The 26,731-nt window shown below is 46.0% G+C and overlaps 1 protein-coding gene across 1 annotated transcript in view; it reads left to right on the top strand.

Moving 5' to 3' along the window:
• Rab22a (RAB22A, member RAS oncogene family) overlaps window positions 1-24,863 on the top strand; it is a 53,352-nt gene extending 28,489 nt beyond the window's left edge. Inside the window, exons 3-7 of the mRNA XM_052723768.1 lie at window positions 3,102-3,183; window positions 11,765-11,836; window positions 11,914-12,020; window positions 12,570-12,679; window positions 18,409-24,863. Of these exons, the coding sequence (XP_052579728.1) occupies window positions 3,102-3,183; window positions 11,765-11,836; window positions 11,914-12,020; window positions 12,570-12,679; window positions 18,409-18,506 (469 nt within the window). The 3' untranslated portion in view covers window positions 18,507-24,863. The remainder of the gene's footprint in view (window positions 1-3,101; window positions 3,184-11,764; window positions 11,837-11,913; window positions 12,021-12,569; window positions 12,680-18,408) is intronic.
• The last annotated feature ends 1,868 nt before the right edge of the window (window positions 24,864-26,731 follow it).

A 26,731-nucleotide genomic window follows, 5' to 3' on the forward strand; every position in this document is an offset into this window, starting at 1 on the left:
GAGAGACAGTTTAGTAGTGAAAAATAAGGTTCTCAGACAAGTAAATGGCAGGCTGGGAAATAGAAATGTATCCTTTGAATGGCAGGGAGCCAATGCCTGTTTTTCAAAATGCAAGACTCTGAAGTTATCGTACCCTCTGCATCATTTCACTTGAACATTAGAGGAGTGATCCTAGAGTTGAAGCGATGATGGCAGGAAATTGGAGTAAAGCCACCCAAAGATTAGGGTCCAATTTATAGATTTATTTCAGAGGCCAAGGTTTGGGTATAGATTGAATGTAAAATGAAGAGCCAGACAACTCTACTGCAAAATTGGATGCAAGTTAATGAAAGACAGATGTAATCACATGATGTTAAAGGCAGGCTTGGTGTCTATGACTGACAACTTAGAAGTTAGGACCAATGTAGGGTTAGACACTGTGTTATGTGATAAAGCGTCTCAGTTGTCTAGTTAGTTCAATTTTGAAAAGTGCTGTCCTTAGTAGACAGCGCTGTAGCTTTGGCAAAAAAATCATGATTGAGTCTGGTAAGCAGCCTCTGTCCTGGTGTTAGCCCAGAACCCAGCAGGGACCACTGAGAGAGGCAGCAGGCAGTGTCCCTCCCAAGTCTGCCTCTAGTCTGGAGTGCTACTACTACAGAGAGAAACCACATCTGTATGTCAGGTAAAGTGACTGGAGGAAAGGTAGGATCTCACTCTCTTACAGTGATCAGGGATGCTTGGTGCTGTGAAGACAAGACATAATAGGGCTCAAAAGAGGAAAGGTGAAAGTGACAGACTGGGACTGGGAGGTTGGAAGAAGCCCAACCCATGAGTGAGCAGCAGAGACACCCCAACCACTGCAAAGGCCCCTGTGGTAGGGGAGCAGAGTGAGTGTCTGCAGCAATCCCAGGTTTTGGTTGACCCCTGTGGCTAGTACAGGGCTTGAGGCTGGTGACTGAACAGAAGGTAGGTAGGACCCTAGCAAGGCAGTCCTGCCCTACTGCACCACTTCCTTCTGCTACATTCTGGCCAAGGTAGGGCAGAGCCTTCTCTGACCTCTACGTTTGAGTAACACTTTGTTCTTTATGCTGTGGCAGGTGTGTGTGTGTGTGTGTGTGTGTGAGATGGACTGCCAAGTAGCCTGTGGGCAACCCCAGTAATTGTTGACTAAGCTCCAGGACAGCAAAGAGAAGCTGCAGACACTGCCCTGCTACAGAGGAAGAACTGTGTGGGTGGCTTGGGAGGATGTGCAGTGAGAGCTGTGTGGGGTGCTGGGCTCATTCTCAGACATTGCAGACCTCAGGGCTGTGTTTGTGTCCTCTGACTCATTAAAGGAACTGGCTGAAGGCAGGTTGGACTGGGCGTGAGTTCTGAGCTTAAGGAAACAACTCTTGATCCTTACATCTTCCTTCCTCAGCTTTCTGTCCACCAGGAGCACATCTTGCCTGTCCATCCTACAGTCACACGTGTGTGCCACTTGCTCTTCTGTTCTTGTAGCACCACAGTGCAGTTATCAGAGCCGAGTGGTAATCTTTGTGGACTTGTTGGAGAGTTTCCACTGAACCTTCCTGGGCTGCCTTTGAACAGTAACATCCATGGAGACATGTCTTCTCTCTTCACCTTCTCCAATGCTGTGACCTCTGACTGCCAGATCTTTCTGAAGTGAGGAATCCTGTTGCACACCCTGATTTAGTCAGAGTGACTCACCAAAAGTTCCTAATACTTGAACTGTATGGAGAACCTTTACCCTAAAGTTCGCTTTCCCTGGGGCTCCATGGGACAGACAGCACCTACAGCAGCAGGGTCTTGCATCTCCCTAATTTTCCATCCTTAACAGCCATTTGGGAGGCTGCCTACTGGGCCATGAATTTACATAAGTGTTTCTAAGAATTCTGATACTTGAGGAGCTCAGTATTCTTCCAGAAGTCCTCCTAATGCACTCTCTTGAAGATTACCTCTAATTAAGGCTCTTGCATGTCTGAGAATGTCTAACCATTGAGTTCATTGTCTAGATTGCAGTGATTGGGGTGTAGTTTAAGAGTACATCTCAGGCCTGGCATGCTGACTCAGACCTAAATTTCAACATTCAGAAGCTAAGGCAGGATTGTGAATTCAAGGCTAGCCTGGGCTACAAAGGGAAACACATCTTTTAAAAATACACAATGTGGCTGTTTACCTCCTACCCAAAGGGCCATTTCTAGGTTCTTTGAACCGGAGTGGGAAGACAAAAACCCTTCATAGAGGATAGAGAGCAGCCCTGGAGCCAGGCCTACTCCCCAGGACTTGAGAGTGGCAAGCTTGTGCTGTGGCCTTGGGGCTCCTCAGAAATGCACAGGCACTTGGTAGTTTCACAGTCCTGCAAAATGCCTAGGGCCTCCAAATAACAGAACCTTGACTGTGACCATGGGCTGGGAAGTATCCCATGGCTGATGCTGAGCCTCAGCTGAGAAGCATGTTGTGTTCCTGAAGCAGTGATCATCCAGTCCAGAGGTCACTGTTGCCTTGGTTCAGCTGTCCCAGAAGCCGTCCTTATCCTCTTTTGTTTGGCATCATAATTCTTTGAGCTCCATTGTTGCCCTGGTTCTTACCTGACTGATTATGTGGCCTATGGTTCAAGAACTGGAAGAGAAATCCAAAATGGTGTGAGGTGTTTTGACTAGTGCACAGGTCCCTGAGCATGTTCATCTTTAGACAGCTTTCTCATGGGGCCAGTGAAATAGTTCAGCAGGTAAAAGTGCTTGCCTTGTAAGTGCATGGGTGCACGTGCACACACACCAAACAGCCTCACAATAATAAAATAAGCCTTATTTTAAAGAAAGCTTGTTTGTAACACCCACCTGTTTGAGTGACAGCACCTTGAGTTTTACAAGGGAGGCTTACTATTTCTTGGTTCTTTGATGAGAGAACTCAGGCTTCCTCCTCTGTCAGGCATATGTGCCTAATGCTTTATTTTAACAGAGGCTGCAGCCAGTGTCTGACCATCCCCGAATTCTCCAGAGGGTCGTGGTGAGGATGTAGTGGGGAGCTGGGAGCCTGAGTGCAAATCTCAGTGATGATTCCGACTGGGGCTGGACAGCGGTGTTAAATAACTGTGTTCTGATCGTTCAGGTCTCTCTTTATAGGGCATCCTTTATGACCAAGACTGTCCAGTACCAAAATGAGCTACATAAATTCCTAATCTGGGATACAGCAGGACAAGAACGAGTAAGTCACTCTTTAATTTACTATGTTTTCTGAGGCCCAAACCAAATTACAGCTCCAACCCAGCTGTCAGCGTCCCTGTCGTCCGGCGTTCCTCACTTCTTTGCGCCAGAGACACATTTCCTTCCATTTGCGTGGGCCAGCCTTTTTCTTTTCAGTTAGGGCCACCAAGTCCACTGATGGAGACGGTGATAATGGGCACTGAGGGCGTTTTTATACGTTTTAGTGTCTTCAAGTGAATGCTGACTAACAGGCCTGATAAAGTTCTTTGAGCAGAGTGTGTGATTTGGGGCTCTGTCCTCTAGTAAAGATGTAAAAGAATTAGTGGTAGAAAGGGAGAATTAAGCACAGCTCATTTATAGCTGCCTTTTAAAAGCCAAAGAGGGAACTTTACAGCATATAAACTTTAGGTTTAAGTGGACAGATTAGCTAATGCAGTGCCGTGTGACAGGCTCTTAAAAGTCTGACAGGGAGCCTGTCTGCAACACAGTAGGGTGGGAACTGAGTGGGGGTGGGCGGGGGGCAAGAACAGATGAGGAAGCGGGAGAGGAAACAGAAGCACACCCTCAGCCTCATTCCATTCTGGGCACTAAGTCCAATTTCCCCGGTGAGGTGCCTGCACCAGTCACCCCATTATTCAACTGCAATTTAATTTTGTTTTCAAATGATTCTGTCCAAACAGAGCACCTGACAGATACACGATACTGTCCTAAGCTCTTCAAAGTACAGCAGAAGTAATCAGGAGAATAATTTGTCATCACACTATTATCTAAAGCCACATGGATACTGTGTGCTGCATAGAGTCTGACAAGAGTTGTCCCAGACAAACGGAAGAACACTGCACTAGGGACCCAGGTGGAGCAGAGGTCATGCCTCAGCCCTGCTCTTTGCTGCCTCTCGTTGTTAATGCTGTGTATCATTTACCCTCTGTGTTGGTGGCCTGTGTGCACCTAGAGTGGGGAGTTAGGAGGGGGGTACCCTTTGCAGCCATCACTCTTCCATCCAGCAGAAGCACTGCTTCCCCAAGTCCTACTGATGTATCTACACACTGCCCTGGGACTGTGCTGTTAGCCAAAACATGGACTTTCCCTAGTAATAAGTCTAGAAATCCACGGGAGTCTGCTTGCTTAAGGAAGGGGTATCAGGGAATTTATTAAGACATAAGTTGGGGAAATCCACTCATGAAATACAGAACTGAGTAAACTGCTGAAGTTGTCCTCTGTTCTGCCCAAAAGCGAATGCACCTGGCCTTCTGCTGTCCCATCATGCCAAGAAGAGAACGTGACCTCTCTGACTTTCCAGTTAAGAGGTCACCTCCACAGACAAGAAGCACCGCCCCCTTCGAGCCACATAGTCCAAGGTCATGGGCGGAGCAAATACCACTACGTAGTAGTGATAGACATGCCTTCTGTTGGATCCCAGGTTTCAGTTACCCCCTCAGATATGTTTTGATGCTCCCATGCTGTGATAATAAGCTCCATTATCATGGTGACTTTTTTGTACCATCAAAGTGTAATAAATGCCTAGGCATGAACCTCCCCTCTACTCAAGTGGTCACAGGAGCCTGAGGACTATGACTGCCTGCTTTGCCTGCCTCTTACTTACCCACTTCCAATTGGTTCTTTGGCAGAGAGTGCTGCTCTATTGTGCAATCTGGCCTTCCTTGCCTGAAGTACCATCTTGCAGCCCAGAACTGGGCAGGAGATGCTGAAAGGCCAGGCCAGGGACAGGGCCCTTGACCAGGAAACCCTGCAGCAGGAAGAGAATCAGGAGAGGAATACTGGGTGTGGCCAGTTGTCCTTGTACAGAAGGACATGCCCAAGGCACCAGATTTCAGAGTTCATTCAAAGATTTGCCCATTCATCCAGGGCTAGATCTTCTAGGCCCTGTACGGTACCTGTAGCTGGACTCCACTCCACCTCTTCCTGCCAGTCTGCTCTGGAGCATTAAACTTGTGTGCTTCTCCAGTGTACCACACAACTCTAGATTTTCTTGTCTGTCTTCGTGTCTTTGGTCCAATAACTGAAGCCTACCTCTGTTACCCAAGAGTAGCTGTCCTAACCACCCCTCTTGCCATAAAGCTGTGCTGCTTACACTCAGATCTGGAAGTCGTCTTGCGTTCTTCCTGACAGCTCTGTTGGCCATTCAGTTCTTCAGCTCTCCACTCTACTGACTTCGGCTGCCTTCACTGTCACTCAAGTGTTCTGCAGCCTTTGGACTGCTCTCGCTGTTTTCCTCCACCCAGTCCTGACCCATGTCACTACTCAGAGAACCCAGACACTGTGGGGAACATTGATCAGACTCTGCTGTCTTCTTGCTCACCCTTACTCACTTCTGTCTGTGTTCTAATAAGGGACCCATGCAGCCCATTTGTCCTCCTCCACTCTTCTCCATGCATGCTGGCCTCCATGCATATCTACCATCAGGCCTTGGAGTATACTGGTTCTTCTCACTGGTACCTCCTCTGTCACTTATAGGCTTCTTACCAGCTTTTGGCCTCCAGCCAAATGTCATTCCTTGGGGTTTTCCCTACCTCCCTGTACCTGAGCAGGACCTCTGGTTCATTCTCTATCATTATCAGTATTCATTTTCAAGACACTCATTACAAGTCGTAATGTCTGTCTACCTTTACTGACAGCTTCTCCCACCAAGATGTAAATGTCAGGAGCTGGGCCTGCAATGTCTTGCTTACAGCTGTTGTCCAGTGCTGGCACAGTATCCAAAAGCAAACTAATGCCCAGGGCTTAGTTGGGTGGCAGCAAATGAACTCTGTGTCCTGAACAGTCTTTGCTTGCTCTCAGCCATGGGATTGTCACCTATTTTCTTACTTTTCTGTCTTCCGTTTAGACTGTGACCTCTTTGAGAGGCAAGAACTGCCTTGGTGTGTGCTCTAGCCCTTGGCACATGGCATTGATGTTAGTTCTTCTGTCGGCTGGTTGGTAGCCCGCCTCCTGACAGATATGGACAGATCCTCTCTGCCTACTGTAGTAGTGCATGACTCCAATGATAAGTTTCTGAGGTTCATGTGTTTATTGCTTAGCTCTCTGTAGGGGGAGATTCATGGTGGGGACCCAAAACCGTTGCAGAATGAAAGCCTTTTGATGAACTGAACACGTGCCCTCCCCACTTGACCCTCACATCTGTTGCCACATGTAGTTCTGACAAGTTTCCTGTGATCATCAAGTGATTTCACTAAGTTGATGAAAGCAAGTAAGAATTGAATGGTATGTGAGTCCTTGACTGGGGGAGCTTGTTACAGGAAAAAAGGAAGAAGTACTGAGAAGACAATGGTTTGTATATCAAAGGGCTAAGAAGCGCCTAGGAAAACAGACTGGAGCCCTTAGATGTTTTTTCAAAGTGGCTGTTTCTGTGAGGCCCATGAGAGTCCACTGTGAAATGAAAGGTCCCATGTTGTGCTCTCTACATTCTAGCAGAAGCAACTTGCCAGGCTGTCTGTTCACTGACTCAGACTTCTCGAAAAATCAGCGCCTGGCTATAAAAATAAGCCTGAACTTTCTCAAATGCCAGACGAAATGAAACTTGTTTTCCTGATTAAATTTCTTAAGACTGAGCATTTGTGAGTCCTTTGTCCACTGTTTGCAATTTGAGTGAGTTTATTTTGTCACTGTTTCCCCAACTTACCCTTCACTAAGACTCCTGGGGTGTGCCAAGACAGCCCAGCACGTACTCAGATGGCCACCATGAATGCATATCATAAGTGAAGGGCAGCATCCCCAGTGCTGCCTAACTATGTGATAGTCTAGAAGTCTTCTCAGCCACACTCCAGCAGCCGTATTTGCAACCCTGTATTTCCTGTGCTTGTTCTGGCTTATTGTTCCACAGAGGTCAGAACAGCTTGAAGTTGCATCAGTTCTTACAGTATTCACATAAGCAGATGTTGTCAGTGCTTAAATTGGGACAAGGATAGCTTAGGAGCATCCAGAGCTGGGATGGGCAGACCATGGGCCATGTTGAACCAACCACCCTCTTGTAAATAAAGTTTTATTGGAACACAGGCATGCTTATCTGTTCATTTTGTCTGTGCTTTTACTCTATAGTAATCCTGATCCAAAAATACTATGACACAAATCAGAGGGCCACAGAGCTAAAGTTATTTATTGTCTGATCCTCAACAGGGGAAGTTTGCTGTCCCCTAATCCAGAGCTAGATTTGGGGTACAGGTGTGATGACATCTTTGGACTCTCCTTATCTGTGTCCATCATCTTTCTTCACCAGAGCAATATGGGAGACTTTCCAAGTCAGCAACAGGGGTGTCACCCAGAATGGCCACCCTGGCTTATAAACAAATATTGGATAAGACTTTACAAAGTAGCTTTTTGAAAGTGCTGCCAAATAACCAGTGACCAAGGTGGAAGCAACGTGGCACGGGCATGGTCCGGGCCTCACAGGCATGCCTGGTTAGCTCCCGAGGGTGTGGCACCGAGTAGCAAGGAATCAAGCAGAAAATGTCTTTTTAAGATTATGGTATTGGCCGGGCAGTGGTGGCGCACGCCTTTAATCCCAGCACTCGGGAGGCAGAGCCAGGCGGATCTCTGTGAGTTCGAGGTCAGCCTGGGCTACCAAGTGAGTTCCAGGAAAGGCGCAAAGCTACACAGAGAAACCCTGTCTCGAAAAACCAAAAAAAAAAAAAAAAAAAAAAGATTATGGTATTGGAAAGATATTGTCTGAGAGTGCTAGGTCGCTAGACAAGAGCAGCAAGCCCTGAAAAGACACATCCCAGAAAGGAGGACCCTCAAGCCTGGGTGAATATGCAGAGGGGACATTGCAAAGCCCAACAGAAATCAACAGGATGACAAGACTGAGCAGACTCACTGGTCTGCCACATTAGAGGGCATTGATTAACTCCTTGAGCATTCTGAAGAAGCATCTCATTCAGAGGAGAGAGAGTGTCCTGGATTTCAGATCCAACCCACGCAGAGCCATCCTAACAGTGCACAAAATCAGTCTGAAGATGATGAGAGTTACTTACCGCTCTTCAAAATGGCAGTGTGGGAGACATGGCCAGTGTGCCATTGTAATTGTTACTTGTACGGAGAAACGAGAACAGAGATGATCCTGTGATGGGAATCTACAGCCACAGAGTTGAAAGTATGTCTTTAAGTATGTCTGTCCAAAGGTTCAAAGAATGGCAGGCTGACTACAGATGGGAAGCTTAGGCAGAGTGGAAGTTCATAAAGACTATGATGGAAATGCCAGGATTGAAAGCCACAGTGTCAAGAAGCAAAGTTGGCGGGGTGGACAGTAGAACGGTTCACTTGGGGACCAGGGGAGGAAAAGCCAGAAAAGTCTGAGTGTCTCAACAACCTAGAGACACAGTCAGCTGAGTAAAGTAGAGCTGGCATCCAGAAGGAACGAAGAAGGGATGGGATGCAGCTTAAAGACAGCGCTTCTGTAATTGATGGCCAGACTCCTCCAGTGTTTAGTGAAACATCAACTCTCAAATCTCAGGGCTTTGGTAAACCTTTAAGTACAACAAGGACCCTAGTCAAACTGCCAAATAGTGAAGATAAAGAGAAAACCCTCAACTAGCCAGAGATAAATTGTATACCAGAGAACAGTAGGAGTAGAGGTTGACTTCTCACAGAAGCAGTGGGGGCAGGCCAATAGACAGAATCTCTAGCATGCTGTGGGCGTGCAAACAAGCCAGTCTGCCAAGATCGTTTTCCAGATAGGAAATCAAAGTAGTCTTAGAAAGAGTGAGAGCAGAGAGTTTCAGTAGTAGCAGCCACAGAGTGGCTGCTCACATCCTACAGAAAGAAAGAATGAGCCAGGTGGTGCACACCTTTAATCTCAGTACTCAGGAGGCAGGGGTAGGTGGATCTCTTGTAAGTTGGAGGCCAGCCTGGTCTACAGAGTGACTTCCAGGACAGATTCAAAAGCTACACAGAGAAACCCCGTCTTGAACAAAGAAAGAAAGAAAGAAAGAAAGAAAGAGAGAGAGAGAGAGAGAGAGAGAGAGAGAGAGAGAGAGAGAAAGAAAGAAAGAAAGAAAGAAAGAAAGAAAGAAAGAAAGAAAAGAAGAAGAAAGAGTGAGCAGTGCAGGTGATGGAGGGCAAAGAGCATCATTTTTTTCTTCTCTCAACTTCTGGACACCTTGTGATTTCCTTCAATAATAGTGTGTGCATTTGAAGCATTTAGCAACAGCAGCCAAAGAATGGTGAAGTAAATGAGGTTAAATTCATGCAAGGTTCTAATAGGCAAGGTTAGATTCATGTGAGATTCTGATGTTTTATAGGAAGCATACATTTAAATTAGAAGTGGATTAGAAAAAACTTATATTGTAGTTGCAAGAACAACCACCTAATAACTAATGCAGGAAAGTATAGCTAAAAAAGCTAAGAGAAGGGGCCTGGGCTGGGCACACTAAGCCTAGAGCTGATCTCCAGCACCACAAAGCCAGGAGCGATGGCTCATGCCTATAATCCCTTCACTCAGGAGATGAGGTAGGAGTATCAGCAGTTTAGTGTCACCCTTGGCTACATCATGAATTCGAGACCAACCATGGGTACAAAAACTTAGTCACTGTGGAGAGAGGAAGAAAGAATGAATGGGAAGTTTTTAAAATTTGAACAGATTTGCAACAAAGCCCAAGACCAGTGTCCAGACACAGCATATGTTCTTAGATGTAAAAGGACCGAGCACTCCTCAAAGCAGGCAGAGGTGGCAGAACTGCCATATGACAGACCTCAGTTGTGCTGCTTAAAGAAATGTGCACACCTGTGCTCAGAGAAGAGAAGATGAGAGGATGGAAAAGGATTTTCTATGCAGATTATAAGCAAAAAGGAGAAAAACACTGTGGTTGTGTTCCATCTGCAGATGGACTTGAGGGCAAGTGTTATCAAGGTTAGGGATCTTGGGGATTGTCTCTGTTGACAGAAATGCTTTGACTTTGTGATGAGTATTTACATGGGGATTTACATTTGTCCGCTTACACATTGTAGATTTGCAATCAGCTTCTCTTGGTGAGAATTGCCCTTATAAAACTAGAGAAAGAAATGACCCTGTAAAGGATGTTGCCATCACAAGTACATCCAGAGTAAAGGCAGCTAGGACTATGATCCTAGTTCCGCGTTGCATGCTGCTGTCTCATTCTCTTACACTGTGCAAGTCAGTCCAATATTTTAAATGTTTGTCGGGCAGAAAGGACTGAAACTGGCTGGCTTGTAGCTCTTGGATACCCTATAGTGCATGAGATCCATGCCAGACCCTAGCAGTCATGGCATCTTCCTCATGGGGGTAGAAGGATGACCATGAACTCAAAAGACATACAAGAGCCACATGTGTATGTTCTATGTATACACCCAATGTTCTCTCAGGATAGTGCCTGCCAACCAACCACCACAAAGGGAACAGTATACAGTTTAGGGATGTTGCATCACTCTTGGGGACCAGGCTTCAAAGTTAGGGTATAAGATGAAGGCATGACACTTTGGTGGGGGAAAGCCACACTGGAACATTTGCCCGCCACCCAAATTTGAGGAAAGAGATTCACATTTTCTGTCCCACACTCCTCAAAGGAAATGGCCTGCTGAATTACCCTCACTTTGAGGATAGTCCTTTCTCCAAGTCCCTCTAGTATGTGGTGGGAAGAGGCAGAAACTACTGATAGTGTGGCATTGTGGAAGTGAAATGAGACCTATGTATGCAGATGTCAGAAAAGCAAGTTGCAAAGTCGTGCAAGTAGTGAATTTAAATATGCATTCATGTCTAGGAGAACTGTTTACAGCAGTGGTTTTTGGTTTGTTTCGTTTTGTTTTTTAATTCATCTATTTATTTTACAGCTGGGTGGTAGGCTCCCCCACTTCCTCCCCTCCTATACCCTCCTCCCCCACCCCCTCCCAACTCCCAGTGCCGGCCTCTTCTGTCTCCATCCAGGAAAGGGCAGGTTGCCCATGAATATCAATAAAACATGACATATCAAGTTGCAGTAAAACTAAGCCCCTTCCCATGTATTAAGGCTGGCAAGGCGACCCAGTGTGAGGAGTAGGATCTCAAAAGTCAGTAAAAGAGTCAGAAACAGCCTCTGTTCCTACTGTTAGGAGTCCCACAAGAGGACCAAGCTACATAAAATTGTAACATATATTCAGAGTGCTCAGATCAGTCTGATGCTGGCTCCCTGGCTGTCAGTTCAGGCTCTGCGAGCCCCTATGATCCCAGGTGAGTTGATTGTGTGAGCCTTCCCATAGTGTCCTTGATCTCTCTGGCTACAGCAGTGTTTTTACCTCCTTAGTTTGGGAAGCCAAAGTTTAAAGGACTATTGAACAAATGAATTTGGGAATTACAACATTGAGTTCAATTAAAAAGCTTTCTTAGCTGAAAGAATTGTTTATAGTCCCATATTCAGTTCCTCTAAAGCTGTTTTCTAGACCATCTTCTGGGACATGCCAGCACTACCATCAGTCTCGGCCTTTAGTAATTACAGGTTCATTTGCTGTGAAACATTATGTCATCTTCTGTGGCTTCAGAGAAAGATTACCTTTTGTGCAGGGATAATGGACTTGAGTCTGTAAGAGGATATCCTTAACTGGCCGTCCCAGTTTCATTGCTTCTTCTCCCTCTGCAGTTCCGTGCCTTGGCACCGATGTACTATCGAGGCTCAGCGGCAGCCATCATCGTCTATGATATCACAAAAGAAGTAAGACTGTATTCATTTCTTCTTAGACGCTATCATCTGTTGTTCAGGCCTCTAGCTACTCTCCCTTGCTGTTGCAGGAGACGTTTTCAACCTTGAAGAACTGGGTGAGAGAGCTCCGCCAGCATGGTCCCCCTAGCATTGTTGTTGCCATTGCAGGGAACAAATGCGATCTTAGCGATGTCAGGTGAGTTATTAGACAAGAGATTCCCATGCCGATTACATGTGCTTTTTCTAATGAGCCTCATCCCTGGTAAGAGTCTAGCTTTTATTTTATCTCTGACATTGAAAAATTTCTTGTGTTATGTGGTTGGCCCTGAAGTTTCAAGCTAAAATGAAGACTAAAGGCATTTGGAGTTAATTATATTACATGTAGACAGGCGTGTAATTTACTCAAACATTGGTGGTATCCCACATGACATTATCTGAGATCGTTGCCTCTCAGGCTGCTATGACACAGAAGTAACTGAATCCAAAAAGTACATTTTATTGACAATTTCAGTGTACCACATCTGATTCCCAGAGCAAGGACCTTGTTTTGTTTTGTTTTGCTTTGCTTGGGGTGGGGGGTTATTTGTTTAATATAGGGGTTGGAGAAAATCTTGTCACAAAAATTGTGTAACTGGGAAGACTGTCTGGGCTCATGCTGCAGCTGATCCGGTGTCCTTCTGTACGGGGTGGAATGAAGGGAAGGTCTTCAGGGCAGAACCTCTGATTAGCAATTGTTGCCTTCCAGAGAAGTCATGGAGAGAGATGCGAAGGACTATGCCGACTCCATTCATGCCATCTTTGTAGAGACCAGCGCAAAGAATGCAATAAACATAAATGAACTCTTTATAGAAATTAGTAAGTATCCCTGCATTTTTGGGGTTTCCTCTGTTCAGGGCAAACACGAACAGAATTTTCTTTCTGGTTAGAACCCAACTTGTTTGAAGTAGTCTCTGAGACTGTGTCTATGAAAGGAGAATTTAGCAGATGAGGATGGTCAGTGTCTCTGTCAAGGTGGGGTTTCTGGAGAGGTATTGCTTGGTAGTGAGTTCCTTTCCAGAAAGAAAGGATGTCTCTCAGTGTCGAAGCTGCCCTCTGCTCTCCTCTTCTAAACGTGTTTGAGTTGCTCATCCAAGGCCATCAGAAATGAACAGAATAGTCTGGAAGGATGGCTTAGTGGCTAAGAGCATGCACTGCTCTTGCAGAGGACCTCAGTTCATTCCCAGCAGCTACATCGTGCTCACCACCACCTGTCACTCCAGCTCCAGGGGATCCAGCACTTCCAGCCTTTGAATGCAGCTGTGCTCCTGTGCTCATACCTATACACAGACATGCACAGGGTTAAAAATGACTAAAGATTCTAGAAGAAAAAAAGAACAAAATAACTCAAGGGAAATGAAATGTGGGTATGGTCTGTCTGTAAGAAAACCTCAAAACTTAGTCCTCGGCAAGGGAAGGGTCAGATCTCTTCCCCCTTCTCTTCCTTCAGTGTTAGTGTGTTGATGGTAGGTGAGAGAAGCTGGTTCATGCCTTTGGGATTCTCTGCAGATTGCTTCTGTGTTTATTCATTTCATTCAAATTCATCAAAATATTTATTGGGAACTGTTGCAGACTCAAGGGAACCAGCCTAAAGAAGACAGACACAGCCCTTGCTCTCCTGGAGTACGTGTTCTGTTGAGCGAGTCAAGCAGTGAACTCCAGATAAATAGGTTCATTCCACATAATAATAAGAGTTATGAAGAAAGCAATGAAACAGATGTAAGCGGGTGTGCAGAACATCCAAGAAAGCCCCTCTGGGGAAAAGAGTTGGAAGCTGAGGCCTGATGAAGGTCTCTCTGAGGCAGGGGGATGGGGGCTGAGGCCTAATGAAGATCTCTGAGGCAGTGGGGTGGGGGCTGAGGCCTAATGAAAATCTCTGAGGCAGTGGGATGGGGGCTGAGGCCTGATGAAGGTCTCTGAGGCAGTGGGGTGTGGGGATGAGGCCTGATGAAGGACTCTGAGGCAGGGAGATGGAGGCTGAGGCGGAAGGTCTCTGAGGCAGGGAGATGGAGACTGAGGCCTGATGAAGGACTCTGAGGTAGAGAGATAGAGGCTGAGGCCTGAGGAAGGACTCTGAGGCAGGGAGATGAGGGCTGAGGCCTGAGGAAGGACTCTGAGGCAGTGAGATGGAGACTGAGGCCTGATGAAGGACTCTGAGGCAGGGAGATGGAGGCTAAGGCCTGAGGAAGGTCTCTGAGGCAGTGGGATGGGAACTGAGGCCTGATGAAGGACTCTGAGGCAGGGAGGTGGAGGCTGAGGCCTGAGGAAGGACTCTGAGGCAGTGGGATGAGAACTGAGCCCTGATGAAGGACTCTGAGGCAGTGGGATGGGAACTGGGGCCTGATGAAGGACTCTGAGGCAGTGAGCTCAGGCTTGAACTCACAGCAGTCCCCCTGCCTCAGCCTCCAAAATGCTAGAATTTATGAGTCCAAACATCTAGTTCTGCGATGGTTTAGATGGCTCAGAGATCTGGATTTTTATGTATGTGTTCCATTGTTTTAGTTTAACCACTAATTTAAACATCACAGCCAGTGGTCTGCCACTGGCACACTCAAGCATTTCTCTTCATTTCAGGGGTAAGGCATGGTGCTCATAGCTAGCAGTAGCCAGGTTCATTCTTGAAAGGCAACATAAGGTTTGTCAGGACCTTACCAGTCTTTACATGTCTGTATATAGTGTGACATGTGCTGAGCTATTCTTGGTAGGTTGTGGGTCCTTTCTGTATAGTATAGCAGTTTCAAAAGTAAACAAGCAGCAAACCCCTTACACCAGCACCTAGCCAGGCAGGGTGTAGCCCTGTGGTAGTGACTTCCCTGGCATGTTCAAGGCCTTGGCTTCAGTTGCCAGCACTGCAGAGATTAAGAGACATGGTGCACACTCATCACTGAGAAGACTTGAGCATGGCCACAGAGACGGAAGCCATTCAGAGAGAGAAGTCGTCTTGAGTGTTCCTTAGTGTTGTCGGAGAGCTTGTGCCTGGCACACAAATTTTGGGTTGAAGCATAATGTACATACAGGAAAGGGCAGTTTTAGAAGTACAAAGGGGTAGCGGGTTGTCTCAGAAAGAACAAAGCCTGTGCTTGACACTCAGGGAGGCACAGCTGCTCCCACCTCAAGGGTAACCCATCCTATTGGTGAAATTATTAAGGCCACTCCACATAGTTAAAAGGGAGGTTTATTTAGTGGCATAACTTACAAATGAAGGGATAAGTAGGTTGCAGGTTCTGGGAAAGATGCAGCGCAGTCCGGCGGTGTTCTCTGGAGAACTCTGCTCCGTCTACCTCCAGCATCCAGGGTCCGGAAACCAAGAGAGGGCGGCACATCTGGATCTCGGGTCTTTAGGGCCCTCTCTTGGCCCCCGCCTTGTAGGCGTGATAGTTACCGAAGCCTCAATGGGGGTTGGAACCTCCACATCAAAGCTGGAATGGCTACCCACTACATCTTGGACGCCAGATATTGGTGAAATTATTAAGGCCACTCCACGGAGTTAAAAGGGAGGTGTTTTTTTTTTGTTGTTGTTTTTTTTTTTTTTTTGATTTTTCGAGACAGGGTTTCTCTGTGTAGCTTTGCGCCTTTCCTGGAACTCACTTGGTAGCCCAGGCTGGCCTCGAACTCACAGCGATCTGCCTGGCTCTGCCTCCCGAGTGCTGGGATTAAAGGCGTGCGCCACCACCGCCCGGCCAAAAAGGGAGGTTTATTTAGTGGCGTAACTTACAAATGGAGGGATAGGTAGGTTGCAGGGTCTGGGAAAGACGTAGCACAGTCTAGCGGTGTTCTCTGGAGAACTCTGTTCAGTCAACCTCCAGCATCCAGGGTCCGGAAACCAAGAGAGGGCAGCACATCTGGATCTCGGGTCTTCAGGGCGCTCTCTTGGCCCTGCCTTGTAGGCGTGATAGTTACCAAAGCCTCAATGGGGGTTGGAACTTCCAGATCAAAGCTGGAATGGCTACCCACTACACCATCCTGATAGCCAACTCCAGTTGGTTTTATTTTAGTTTTTGTTTTATTTTTTTTGAGATAAGATCTCACTACGTAGCCCAGGCTGGCCTGGAACTCCATTTGTAGACCAGGCTGGCCTTGAACTCAGAGATCTGCCTGTTTCTGCATCCCAAATGCTGGGATTAAATACTGTGCCAGCACTTTATTGCTATATTTCCTCCATTGTCCTCTGTTGTCTCCTTCTTCTATAGCCCGGCCTGGCCTCACACTCACTCTGTGACTGAGGATGAGGAAAACTTTGATAGCCTCCTTTCTCTGTCTCCTGACTCCTAGACTAGACTGACAACACCATGCCTGTTTGGTGCTGGAAACTGAACTACATTACCAGCCATATTTACCCTTCTGTGTCCAGCTTTTATTCTATGTTACATGTTTAAATTGTCTGTATATCCCATACAGCTGCAGAAGATGCATTCACGTGGCTAGTGTACGTTAATGTCAGAACTCAAGAGTTGAAAAGGAAGAAATGGGGACTGTTTACAGTATAATTGTCCCTTCTGTTGTTGACAGACATTGGGCAGTTGTTTCTAACTCAGGGCAATTGCAGGCTGCTCTGTTGAACATCCTGTGTCCTCTGGGGAACATCTGGATGCATTTTTGCTCAGTATCTCTGTGCCCAAGAGAAAAATTGCTGGGTCATTAGGTTTGCATGTGTTTTCTGTGACTTTACTGCCAAACAGTTTGCAAAGTGGTAGTTGTACCAGCTGCTGCCCACAGCAGTGGTGTATACGATGTCTTCCCTGTCAGTCTGTGGGAGAGGCAGGACCTACATCTCCGTTTCTGCCTTGAAACTGAGCGCCTGTCCGCATCCAGATCTCCACCTGGATGGTAGCTGGTGTCCTCTTCTCCAGAATTCTTTCCCTCTTGCCTGCCTTCTGCCGGGTCCCCATCCCCTCCTAACGACTTGTGCCTTACTTGGCTGTCAGTCCCTGGTTGACTGTGTGTGTTGGAAACACCTTCCCCTTTGGTTTGACTTGGATTTCCGAATCAATTCTTCAAGGAACTGAGCTTCTTAACCTTATCTGAGTTCACTTTGTCCTCGCTCTCCTTTATGGTCAGTGTAGTTCCCGCTTAAGGAACCACTGGCTGTGCCCCGCCATCAGGCTGTCTTCTGCTTTCTTCTAAAGCACTTTGTCACATTTCACAGCTGCCTCTGTGGTACCAGCTGTATTTCAGTTTCTGTTTATTGAGAGGATCATAATGACAAGAACCTTCGAGAGACTTAACTACACCTGTGATTTATTCACAGCAGTGCCGTGACACATTTGGAGAGTTGTAGAGCACCTTCTCTCCTTGTAGAAGTCATGCTGTGTGCTGTCTACACAGGTTACCGCCCACAGTGGGGATCCCTCAAGGCTTTGCAGCCACACCCAGAGGCTTGTCAGGGATTTCCTCTCAGCCTTGCTGATGTCAGATATTCCTGTCTGTTCATTCTCTCTTTAAACAGACAGACAGAAAGCCTCTCTCTGCCTGGTGCTGTGCCACAGAGATCTGGGAGTGCCACAGTGGAAAACAGGAAAGACTGGAGGGCCCGGTCTAGTTGAGGATGCCAGTCACACAGAAAACAAGTCCAGCATGTTGCTGATGTCCTGGTGCTTTATGGTGTGTGAGGGTTAGAATAGCACAGAAGGGGGAGGGCATGAAAGCCTTTGTACAAGAAGCAGCCTTGAGCCATGTCAGCCAGGTGGGTGGACAGTGATTGAAGGTTCTTCTTGAAATTGACATTAGCCTCTCAGAGCAGTAAAGTGAAGCCTGTCCCTCTCTCCTACGTTGTTTGTCAGAGAGCAACGTGGTGGCATCTGTCAAAAGTTAAATTGCAGTGGGTAGTCACTGGGAATTTGGTGCCCATGTCAGGTAAACGCCCAGGAATAGAACAGTGCCCTGGCTCCTCTCTTCCAGTTCTTTAATCCCCCCCACACACACAGTTGCTCAAAACACTGAAGTACTGGGGATTTTGGTGCCCATCAGTAGAGGAATGATGAGTCTAAGAGGCGCAATGCACATGCTCAACTATTGAGAGAAGCAGCAGCCCCCTGTGTACTGTGAGGGACCATCCTAAGGGGCAGAGGAGCTGGGCACATCTGGGAGTAGCCACATACCTGTGATGGTCTCTGCCATGAGACATGGAACCAAGCATGTTGGTGGTTGTTTTGTTTTTGTTTTTTCCCCTAAATGTGTTTGTGTTTACTGGCTCAAGAGAAAGTGTTTTTAGTCTAATTTTTGTGTTTATAAAGTTTACTAAATGCTGTTTGGTATCCTTATTTGGATCCTCTAATAGAAGAAGTATGTTAGTTGAAGAACTAGTGACATCTGAAAGACTGGTGCCATGGCAATGTTATGGTCTTCACTGTAGCAGGTGTCCTGTAGGTCGGGCATTAGGTGATGCTAGGTCAGAGTGAACAGGCACACTGTCCCTGTCTTCTTGATCATCTTACTTGTCCTAACCTCAGTGAAACTGCCACGTTGCATTGCCAAAATTGTGTCTGAGAAGGAACAGATTAGGAAATCAAAGCTTATGCCTCCTCTCCTGTCCTCTCCCTTTGGTGCAGGCCGAAGAATTCCATCCACGGATGCCAACCCGCCGTCTGGCGGCAAGGGCTTCAAACTCCGAAGACAGCCGTCAGAGCCAAAGCGAAGCTGCTGCTGATGACCCAGGCCCCACACTGATGAAGAAGCAGGTGGTCCTGGACGGTGCAGGAGGACCAGTCCCTGCCATTGGCAGCCGCCTCGTGCCCTGGAGTCTTCTTCATGCAAAAAGGACTCAGAGGAACTGGCTGTTGGGTTCTCTTGGAAAACTGCAGCAGGTGTTTCCATCTGCAGACTTCTGGTGCGGACTCTGGCTTACAAAGGGACCATATCCTTGGCTATTGACCTAGCTGAAAGGAACATCTGATATATGGATGGTAGGATTGAATTGCTGGTGCTTTTGTAATCAGGATGTCATGTATCATTTGTAAAGGGAAGTGAGCACTTTCATGGATCTTAAGGGAAAAGGCTGCAGAGATGGTCATCTCCTTGATCCTTGTCTCTAGTGTCAGAGTTGTGTCATTTAAGATATAGAAAGTGATCACAGTGGAGGGACAGTTGTTCCTGGGACAGTCTCCACCATCTCTAATGCACTTTCCTACACAGTAAATTAACACGCAACTGTGGCAGCAGCAGCCTGACTCACCTTGGGTTTACTTCTGACCCTGTTTATGTCACCACGTATTAGTTTTATCATTACCTTTCTAAATAAGTTCCCGTGGCCCAGGGGATGGTGTAGAGACACTCCTTGGAGCCAGTTGAGTTACATGTGTCTACACTGGTGAACAGTGGTTTAAAAGGAAGAGAGAAAGAACAAAGGAAATGGTTTTTTGGTTTTTGGCCCAGGTATTTTGATGGGGAAAAAAAAATGTGTGCTGCCTAGCAAATGTATATTTGTAGTCTATATTTATGAGACCGTTGCTTTAAAATTATAAATTATGTAAATACATTAATAACTTCTGAATTCTGTTCAGTACTCCATTTAGTCCTGTACCCCGTCTCACGTGTGCCCCCCCCCGCCACCCCCCATTTTTCAGCCGGTCCACAGAAAATTTTGAAGCACATTCACCTTGTGCAGAAGCATAGAGCACTTAGCTCACAGCTTCCTTCCTCCTCCCGCGCCCCTCTGCATCCCATCTGGAAATGGTAATAAAGACATATGCCTCCTTGACAAGCCTGACCAGTCCTTCGTAGCCTGGGGCGAGTGAGAGCCCAGCACCGGTCACTCACCTGGCTTTGACAGTAGTAAGCTCAGACCAACTGTGTTCAGAGTGCTTTGCTTGTTAACAGCCGGCTCACCTCATCCTCCTTTATTTTCTCTTGCCTCTGTTAGTGCTTTGCACTCTTTTCCCTCAGGAACCTAATGAGGTTCTTAATATAATCTAAAAATAAAGCCCCCAAGTGAAACTGCTGGAAATTTGTTCCTGGCCTGATTTGGCGCCCTTCCAGCCCGAGTATTGTAAGGGAAGGAAATTTACAAGATTAAATAGGAAATGAAACAGCTTGAATTTCAAACCAAATGTGTTTTCAGAGCTGTCCTTAACTGAACAGTCAAAACTTTTCAAAACAATTGTTACTACTTTGTGCCACTCCCCTATATGCTTAAAATGGAGAGGTGTTAACAGAGGGTGACCCAGGTGACCCAGACTGAGCGAGGCCATGTAAGCATCAGTTGTTCACCCTCACTGAGGTCAGGCTTCCAGCACCTTGTGTACTGAGCCTCCTGCACAGTGTCCAGTTCACACGCATGTAGAGAAAACCCTGTGATTTCCCGAGACTGGCTCCTTCCACCTGTGGTGGCTTGATAGGACTTGACGTACACCTGCAGGAAGGTATGTCTCCAACAGTCCCATGCCAAACCTCCATCTCCAGGACACAAAACAAAGCTGCTTGGCTCATGTGGACAGGGCTGCCCATGTGAGACCCTTTCTGACTTGTTTCACCTAAAGATGGTATAAATTTATGATCTGAACAGCCTAGTAAATTCTGGAAGTCGTGGCACATCCAGTGGCTGCTCTCCTCTGTGGCACGTGGTAGCTTCTCTCACTAATTCCCTCTCGTGCCACATGTAGGGAGTGACTCTGGCCACGGCTGCATGTCTTACCAACAGGATGAGCAGCATGAACCCTCTGTTCGTGTCTTTCTTGCCCTCTGTCACCAGTCTGTCCAAGAAGGGGGCTGCCCTGCTTGTGGTGTCCTGTACTGCTTAATGACAGACAGCAGGTTCAAGCTCGGTGAACACAGGGAGGTCTCCATTGACTGTCTTAGGAAGTGCGCAGTAAAATGTAGTCAGACTTAGTGCTTTATTTTGACCACATTTTAGATTAAATAGGAATCTAATACATATTTCTTATTTTCCTGGGCTTTTTTCTTAAGAGAAATAGCCAGACTCCAAGGGCATTAAGACATAGCCCCTCCATAAAAATCTAGTTCCCTATGATGCAGGGCCAGTTTTAAAAATTTTGAAGACTGGCCAGAAAGGGAAAGATCTTGAATTAACTGCCAGTGTGTATTGATTTCTTTCAGAGAAATTGACATCAGCTCCTTGCAGGTGTCCAGTCCTAGCAACCACTGGTCTCTCCTTCTCTTCTTTTACATAAGTGTTTTTCTGATTCTGTGATAACTAATTAGCTATCATTTGATGATTAAAAGAACATAAAGTGAGAGTCTGATTAAGTGTCCTTCAGTGTAAACGCTGTGAGAAGTGATTGGAGAGAAATACCTACTGCAAGCCCTTCTGGTTCCCAGTGAAGCGCCATCGCCTGCTTGTCAGCTGCACCCAAGACAAGCACTGTGCACGGCAACCGAAAGATTTATTGTAAATTAACCTGGGTCCTTGTTCCCGTTTATGATGATGTTTGAAGTACCCGCCTCCTCTCATTGTGCTCCCATTCCTTGGACGCCTACCCAGGTCAAAGGACCGAAATTTTCTTATGAGAGTCATTGCTACTTGAAGAGGCCAGTGTTCTTGTTGAGATTAGCTGTCCTCTGGATTTTTAAATATGACAGGGGAGTGGGGGTGGCCCACATTTAATTTTAGAACTTCTCTGTAAGTCTTAACATTTGTTCCTTGTCTCCAGGAGGAAAGTGGGTATGGGGGCTTTCTAAAGCTCTTAAGAGACACAGCTCCAAGTGTCCTGTAGGTGGCTGTCACCTGGCACCCAAAGGGCTACCAAACCAGAGGGTCTGCTGCGGTATTTTCAAGGGTACCGTGTTTGAATGGGTGGGTTCAGTTTGGGGTACACTGCATGCCAGCATGTGGGCCTCTGCATCCCAAAAGGCAATAGTTCACTGCCTTCTGTCTTTTCTATTGCAGAAGAGGCTGATGGGGTTCAGCTCAGCATTCCTCACTCATTCTTTCAGAACCCACAGAGACTGTGACATGTGGGCCCTTACACTATGTGATCTCTGTAACTGGCCCTTGGACACCCATGTGTCTGCAAGACCCTGCAGGGGTCAGGAGAGAACCCTCCTGGGCAAAGGTAGCTGGGAACCCTTAGTTCTCCCCTAACCTCCAACCCTGCTTCAGAGCATGGCAGCCGGACAGGTGGCTTGTATCACAGAACTTAGCAGGCTCTTTAGCCTGATTTTGGTGAGCACAGAATGACAGTGGAAGCTAGGTCATGGAATTCCTTGGAAGTCCTTTTTTAAATTTGTTTTGAAGAGACAAGCAAAACAATTTTTGATTGTTTGGTTTCATCAGTTTTTAAGGAAGAAATCGGATGTACTTTCAAGATTCAAGCTGTTAACTATGCCTTCCTTACGGCGGGGGTGGGGGGGCTTTGATGATAAAAGGTGATGGTTTAAGATAGCCCATGAATGATTTTTTTTTTTAATGGGGTTGGTGAGATGGCTCAGCAGGTAAAGGCGCTTGCTGCCTAGACTGATGACACAAGGTCAATCCCTAGAACCCACATAGTGGAAGGAGAAGAGTTTCACAAGTTGTTTTCTGATCTCCACGTGTCCTCCCACACCGCACACACAGATACACCATAAATGTCATAATTTAAAAAAAAAAATATTCTGAGCAGCCAATTATTTAGAAGACAACCAGAACACAGTGCAGTTTTAGAAGAGGAGGATCAGGTAGAGTTTAGCCTGAGACTTAGAAGAATGGCCTCGGTGGATTTCCTGTGACAGCAGAGAGGCTTGTCTCGACTTCAGTAATAGAAAACCAGGCAGTTTGATTATCTGATCTGTGAGAAATGTTAATGGAATGCCAGGGCATTTGTCCTGTTTTATGTGCAAATGAAACTCTAAAAAATATTAGAAGGGTATTGCCCTTCTCAGGAGCCTTCCTTACACATCTCAGAGGGTGATGAGTGAGGGACCTACCCTGATGAACTTCATCAGATGTGCTGAGAAGGGCAGATGAATAGAGCTTGGAATCGTCGTATTTCTCAGCTCGTCCTTCAGGATGCTCTGAGCCTGGAGGAGTGATTTACTCTCTGGAGCTAGGACTTCTACCAGCATAGATCAAGTTTAATTTGATGCTCTGTACCATCAGAAATAACTAATATCTGTGTTCTTTCCTCTCAGAGGGTAATCAATTAGAGATGTGCTAGAATATTTCTGGCTTCAAAACAAAAGGATTCAGAAATTTAATAAAAAAAAAACTCAGACCTTCCATCGATTCCTTTCATTATGTTGAACATTTCAGATAGCAAGATTAGAATATATAAATAGTAGATGGTGAGATTAAAACCATAATGTCTAAAAAACTTGCAGGAAAAAAATGTTTTAATTTGCTGTGAGTTCATTTTACAGTGTCCAGTGCCTCATCAAAATGCTGCATAATTACAAGCAAAAACCCGGGTAGCTCTCCACAGACAGGACTTAAGTGCTAAGCTCTGTCTGCCAATTAATGGGGAGTCCTAAGACAGTCATGATTTTTTTTTAAAGAGCCTCCTTTAATTGACAGTCTTCAAACATGGGTCTTCATGTCCTCCTTAATGGCACTGTAGAGACAGCCTGCTGCTTTCCTCAGGCCACTTCTTGATTCAGGAACTTGGCAGTGTTTAAAGGCAGGTTGTGTAGACAGTCCATTGGAGTGAATCATCTTTACACAGAACTGACATTGTCAAGGAGGCTCCAGAGCATCTAAAACCAAGTTGTGTGTTTCATCTGCCACTCCACAAAGCAGGTCTTGAGTCACTTGCTCAGCCAGGCTGGAGACCACCCCATGCTCACCTGCTCCAGACCATTGGGAGACCCTGCCCACAGTACTGTTTGCTTTGAGGACTAGTCCTCACATTGTTTGACCATCTTTATCACTTGGCATTTCTATTTAAATTATCCATTCACCCCTTGGAAAAGCTTGGAAGCAAGGCTGGAACTTTTTTCTTCCCATCCCTGTTTGAAGTTACTATGTGGTGCATGACACTTTCTCAACTTGGGTCATGATGTCAGAGGGACCAGTCAGATTGGTGGGGGAGGATGAATGGCAGTTGATCTGGGCTCTATTTTTAAACCATTTGTTGTGTTCTGTAGACAGAGCTTTATTACCCCGAGGAGGATCTTTTTTATTTTTTTTTTTAAACGCCCCACTCAGTCTTTCCATCATTTTACATCATGAGTCACTCACACCATCATCAATCACTGCTCTGACCTTCAGAAATTATGGCCTGCCTTTTATATGGTTGACACTGAATTCTTGCCTTACTCTTGATTTTCTGTGGGCTCTCCCTCAGGCACCCTGCCCCAGCCATCTCAGCACACATGACCTGCCCTTCCCTGGGGGATAAAGACCCCCCCCCCAGGACTTCCAGAAGGGCAGCAGGCAGCATGAGCCCACAAGGCAGACACAACTGAGTGACAGAAAGTGTTCTGTCCCAGGGGATAGGACAGTGGGCTGATGTATCAGAACCCCACGAAGTGGGGAGGAGAGCACTTGTTGAGTTTCAAAGTCCAAACAAAACGTCTAAACAGGAAAGAAAACCTAAGCCCTAGTACCAGCAATCCTTTTTACTCCTGAGAGTGCCATCACTTTATCAAGATCCAGTGCAAGGAGTAAGCGCCTTGTGCCTTTTTTTAAATAGCATCTGTATGAAAATTGAGTTGTTCCTGGTTTCCCAAGCCTGGTAGCACTCTAAACAACCTGAACTGAAAGCCGATGATGGACTGCCTGGTTACCTGGAACACAATACTGGAATGAGGGTTTGCCAAGCCTGTATGGGTGTTTGATGACCATTTTTGCAGTCTGACCTTGGGCTGGACCTAAGTCTATGTAAACTGTATGATGTCTGTTTTGTTTGTAAACACTGAAAAAAGGACACTCCGCCTTTTGCTTTTTGTTGTAAGATTTTTCTTTTGTGTACTTCGGTTTGCAGATGGTAAATCTGGAATACTTTGAAACAGTGTTTCTTCAGCTTGACTTCTATGTATGCTTTTCTAGAGTATGGCATGCTCCATCACTATAAAATTTGTGTCAAGAGAGGTGTAAACATTTTGTTAATAAAATGCTATGTTTACAGATGCATGATTCAGACTCCAGTTCTTTCTAAGTATTTTTAAGTATTCATCACAATTCTTTTATTTTGGTTGAGATGTATTCTTCAAGTTTAACCCAAACATCATGAATTCAGCTCTGCCAAGTACTGTGATTTCCAGTTATACATACCACACCCATCGCCCTTCACACCATTCTAGCCACATATTCCAAAGACATTTCAAACAGGTTGGGAGTATAGAGTTCCAAAAGATTGGGGTAACTAGGTCGTGTCTAGTGAAAGGTTGGTATATCTGTGTGTGTGGTGTCTGCTGAACGCTGGTATATCTGTAGTGTCTGGCAGAAGGCTGAGGTATCTGTGGTATCTGGTGGAAGGTTGGTACATCTGTGTGGTCTGGTAGAAGATTAGTGTATCTGTATTGGCTGGCAGAAGGCTGAGGTATCTGTGGTATCTGGTGGAAGGTTGGTACATCTGTGTGGTCTGGTAGAAGATTAGTGTATCTGTGTGGTGTTTGGTAGTGTGTTGATTTGTCTTTGTGCTGTCTGGAGGAACACTGGTGTATCTGCAGTGTCTAGTGAAAGGTTAGTGTATCTGTGGTGTCTGGTAGTATGTCGGTGTATCCGTGGTGGTGTCTAGTAGAAGTTTGGTGTATCTATGTGGTGTCTGGTGGTATGTTGATATATCATGTGGTATCTGATGGAATATCAGAGTATCTGATTGGAGTATCTGGTGTATCTGTGGTTTAGATGAAAGGTTGGTGTATCTGTGGTGTGTTGTGGAAGATTGGAAGTATGTTTGGTTTATCTGTGGTGTATGATATTATGTTGATGTAACTGCTGGCAGTTTGGTAGATAGTTGATGTATCTGTGTGGTGTCTGGTGGAACTTTGGTGTATCTGTGGTGTCATGTGGAAGGTTGGTATGTCTATGTGGTATCTGATGGAAGGAAGGGTGGTATGTCTGTATGGTTTCTAGAAGTTTGGTGTCTGGTGGAAGGTTGGTGTATCTGTGTAGTGTTGGTTGGAGGTTAGTATATCTGTGGTCTCTAGTGGAATGTTGGTGTATCTGTGTGGTGTCTGGTGGACGGTTGGTATATCTGTGTTGTCTGGTATATGTAGCATATTGGTGTATGTGTAGTGTCTAGTGCAAGGTTGCTGTACCTATGGTGTATTGTGAAAGATTGGTACATTTTTAATGTCTGGTAGTGTGTTGGTTTAATTGTGTGGTGTCGGGTGTAAGGTTGGTGTATCTGTGTAGTGACTGGTAGAAGGCTAGTATGTCTGTGATATGTTGTGGAAGATTGGTATATCTGTGGTGTCTGGTAGTGTGTTGGTGCATCTGGTGTCAAGTGGAAGGTTTAGGTATCTGTGTGGTTTCAAGTGTACAGTTGATGTATCTGTGGTGTCTGGTAGAAGGTTTTTGATGTATCTGTGTGATGTCTGGTAGTATGTTGGTTTATCTGTGAGGTGTCTGGTGGAATGCTGGTGTATCTGTGGTGTGTGGTAGTGTTTTGTAACTGTGTAGTGTCTGGTAAAAGGTTGGTGTGTCTGTGGATTGTTGTTGAAGGTTGGTCTATTGAAGGGTCTGTGGTGGTGGTCGGTATATCTGTAGTGTCTGGTCGAAAGCTAGTGTATCTGTGTGGTGTCTGGTGGAAGGCTGGTGTGTTGTGGAAGATTGGTGTATCTGGTTTCTGGTAGTATGTTGGTGTATCTGTTGTCAGGTACAAGGTTGGTGTCTCTGTGCTGTCTCATGGAAGGTTGATGTATCAGTGTGGTATTTGTTGAAGGCTGGTGTATCTGTGGTTTCTAGTGGAAGGTTGCTGTAACTGGTGTCTGCTAGTATGTTGGTATATCTGTGTGGTGTCTGGTGGTGTGTCTGTGGTGGTGTTTGGTAGAAGA

Source organism: Peromyscus californicus, unplaced genomic scaffold (genome assembly GCF_007827085.1).
Source record: "Peromyscus californicus insignis strain IS unplaced genomic scaffold, ASM782708v3 Scaffold_7__1_contigs__length_154581171, whole genome shotgun sequence".
NCBI lineage: Eukaryota > Metazoa > Chordata > Mammalia > Rodentia > Cricetidae > Peromyscus > Peromyscus californicus.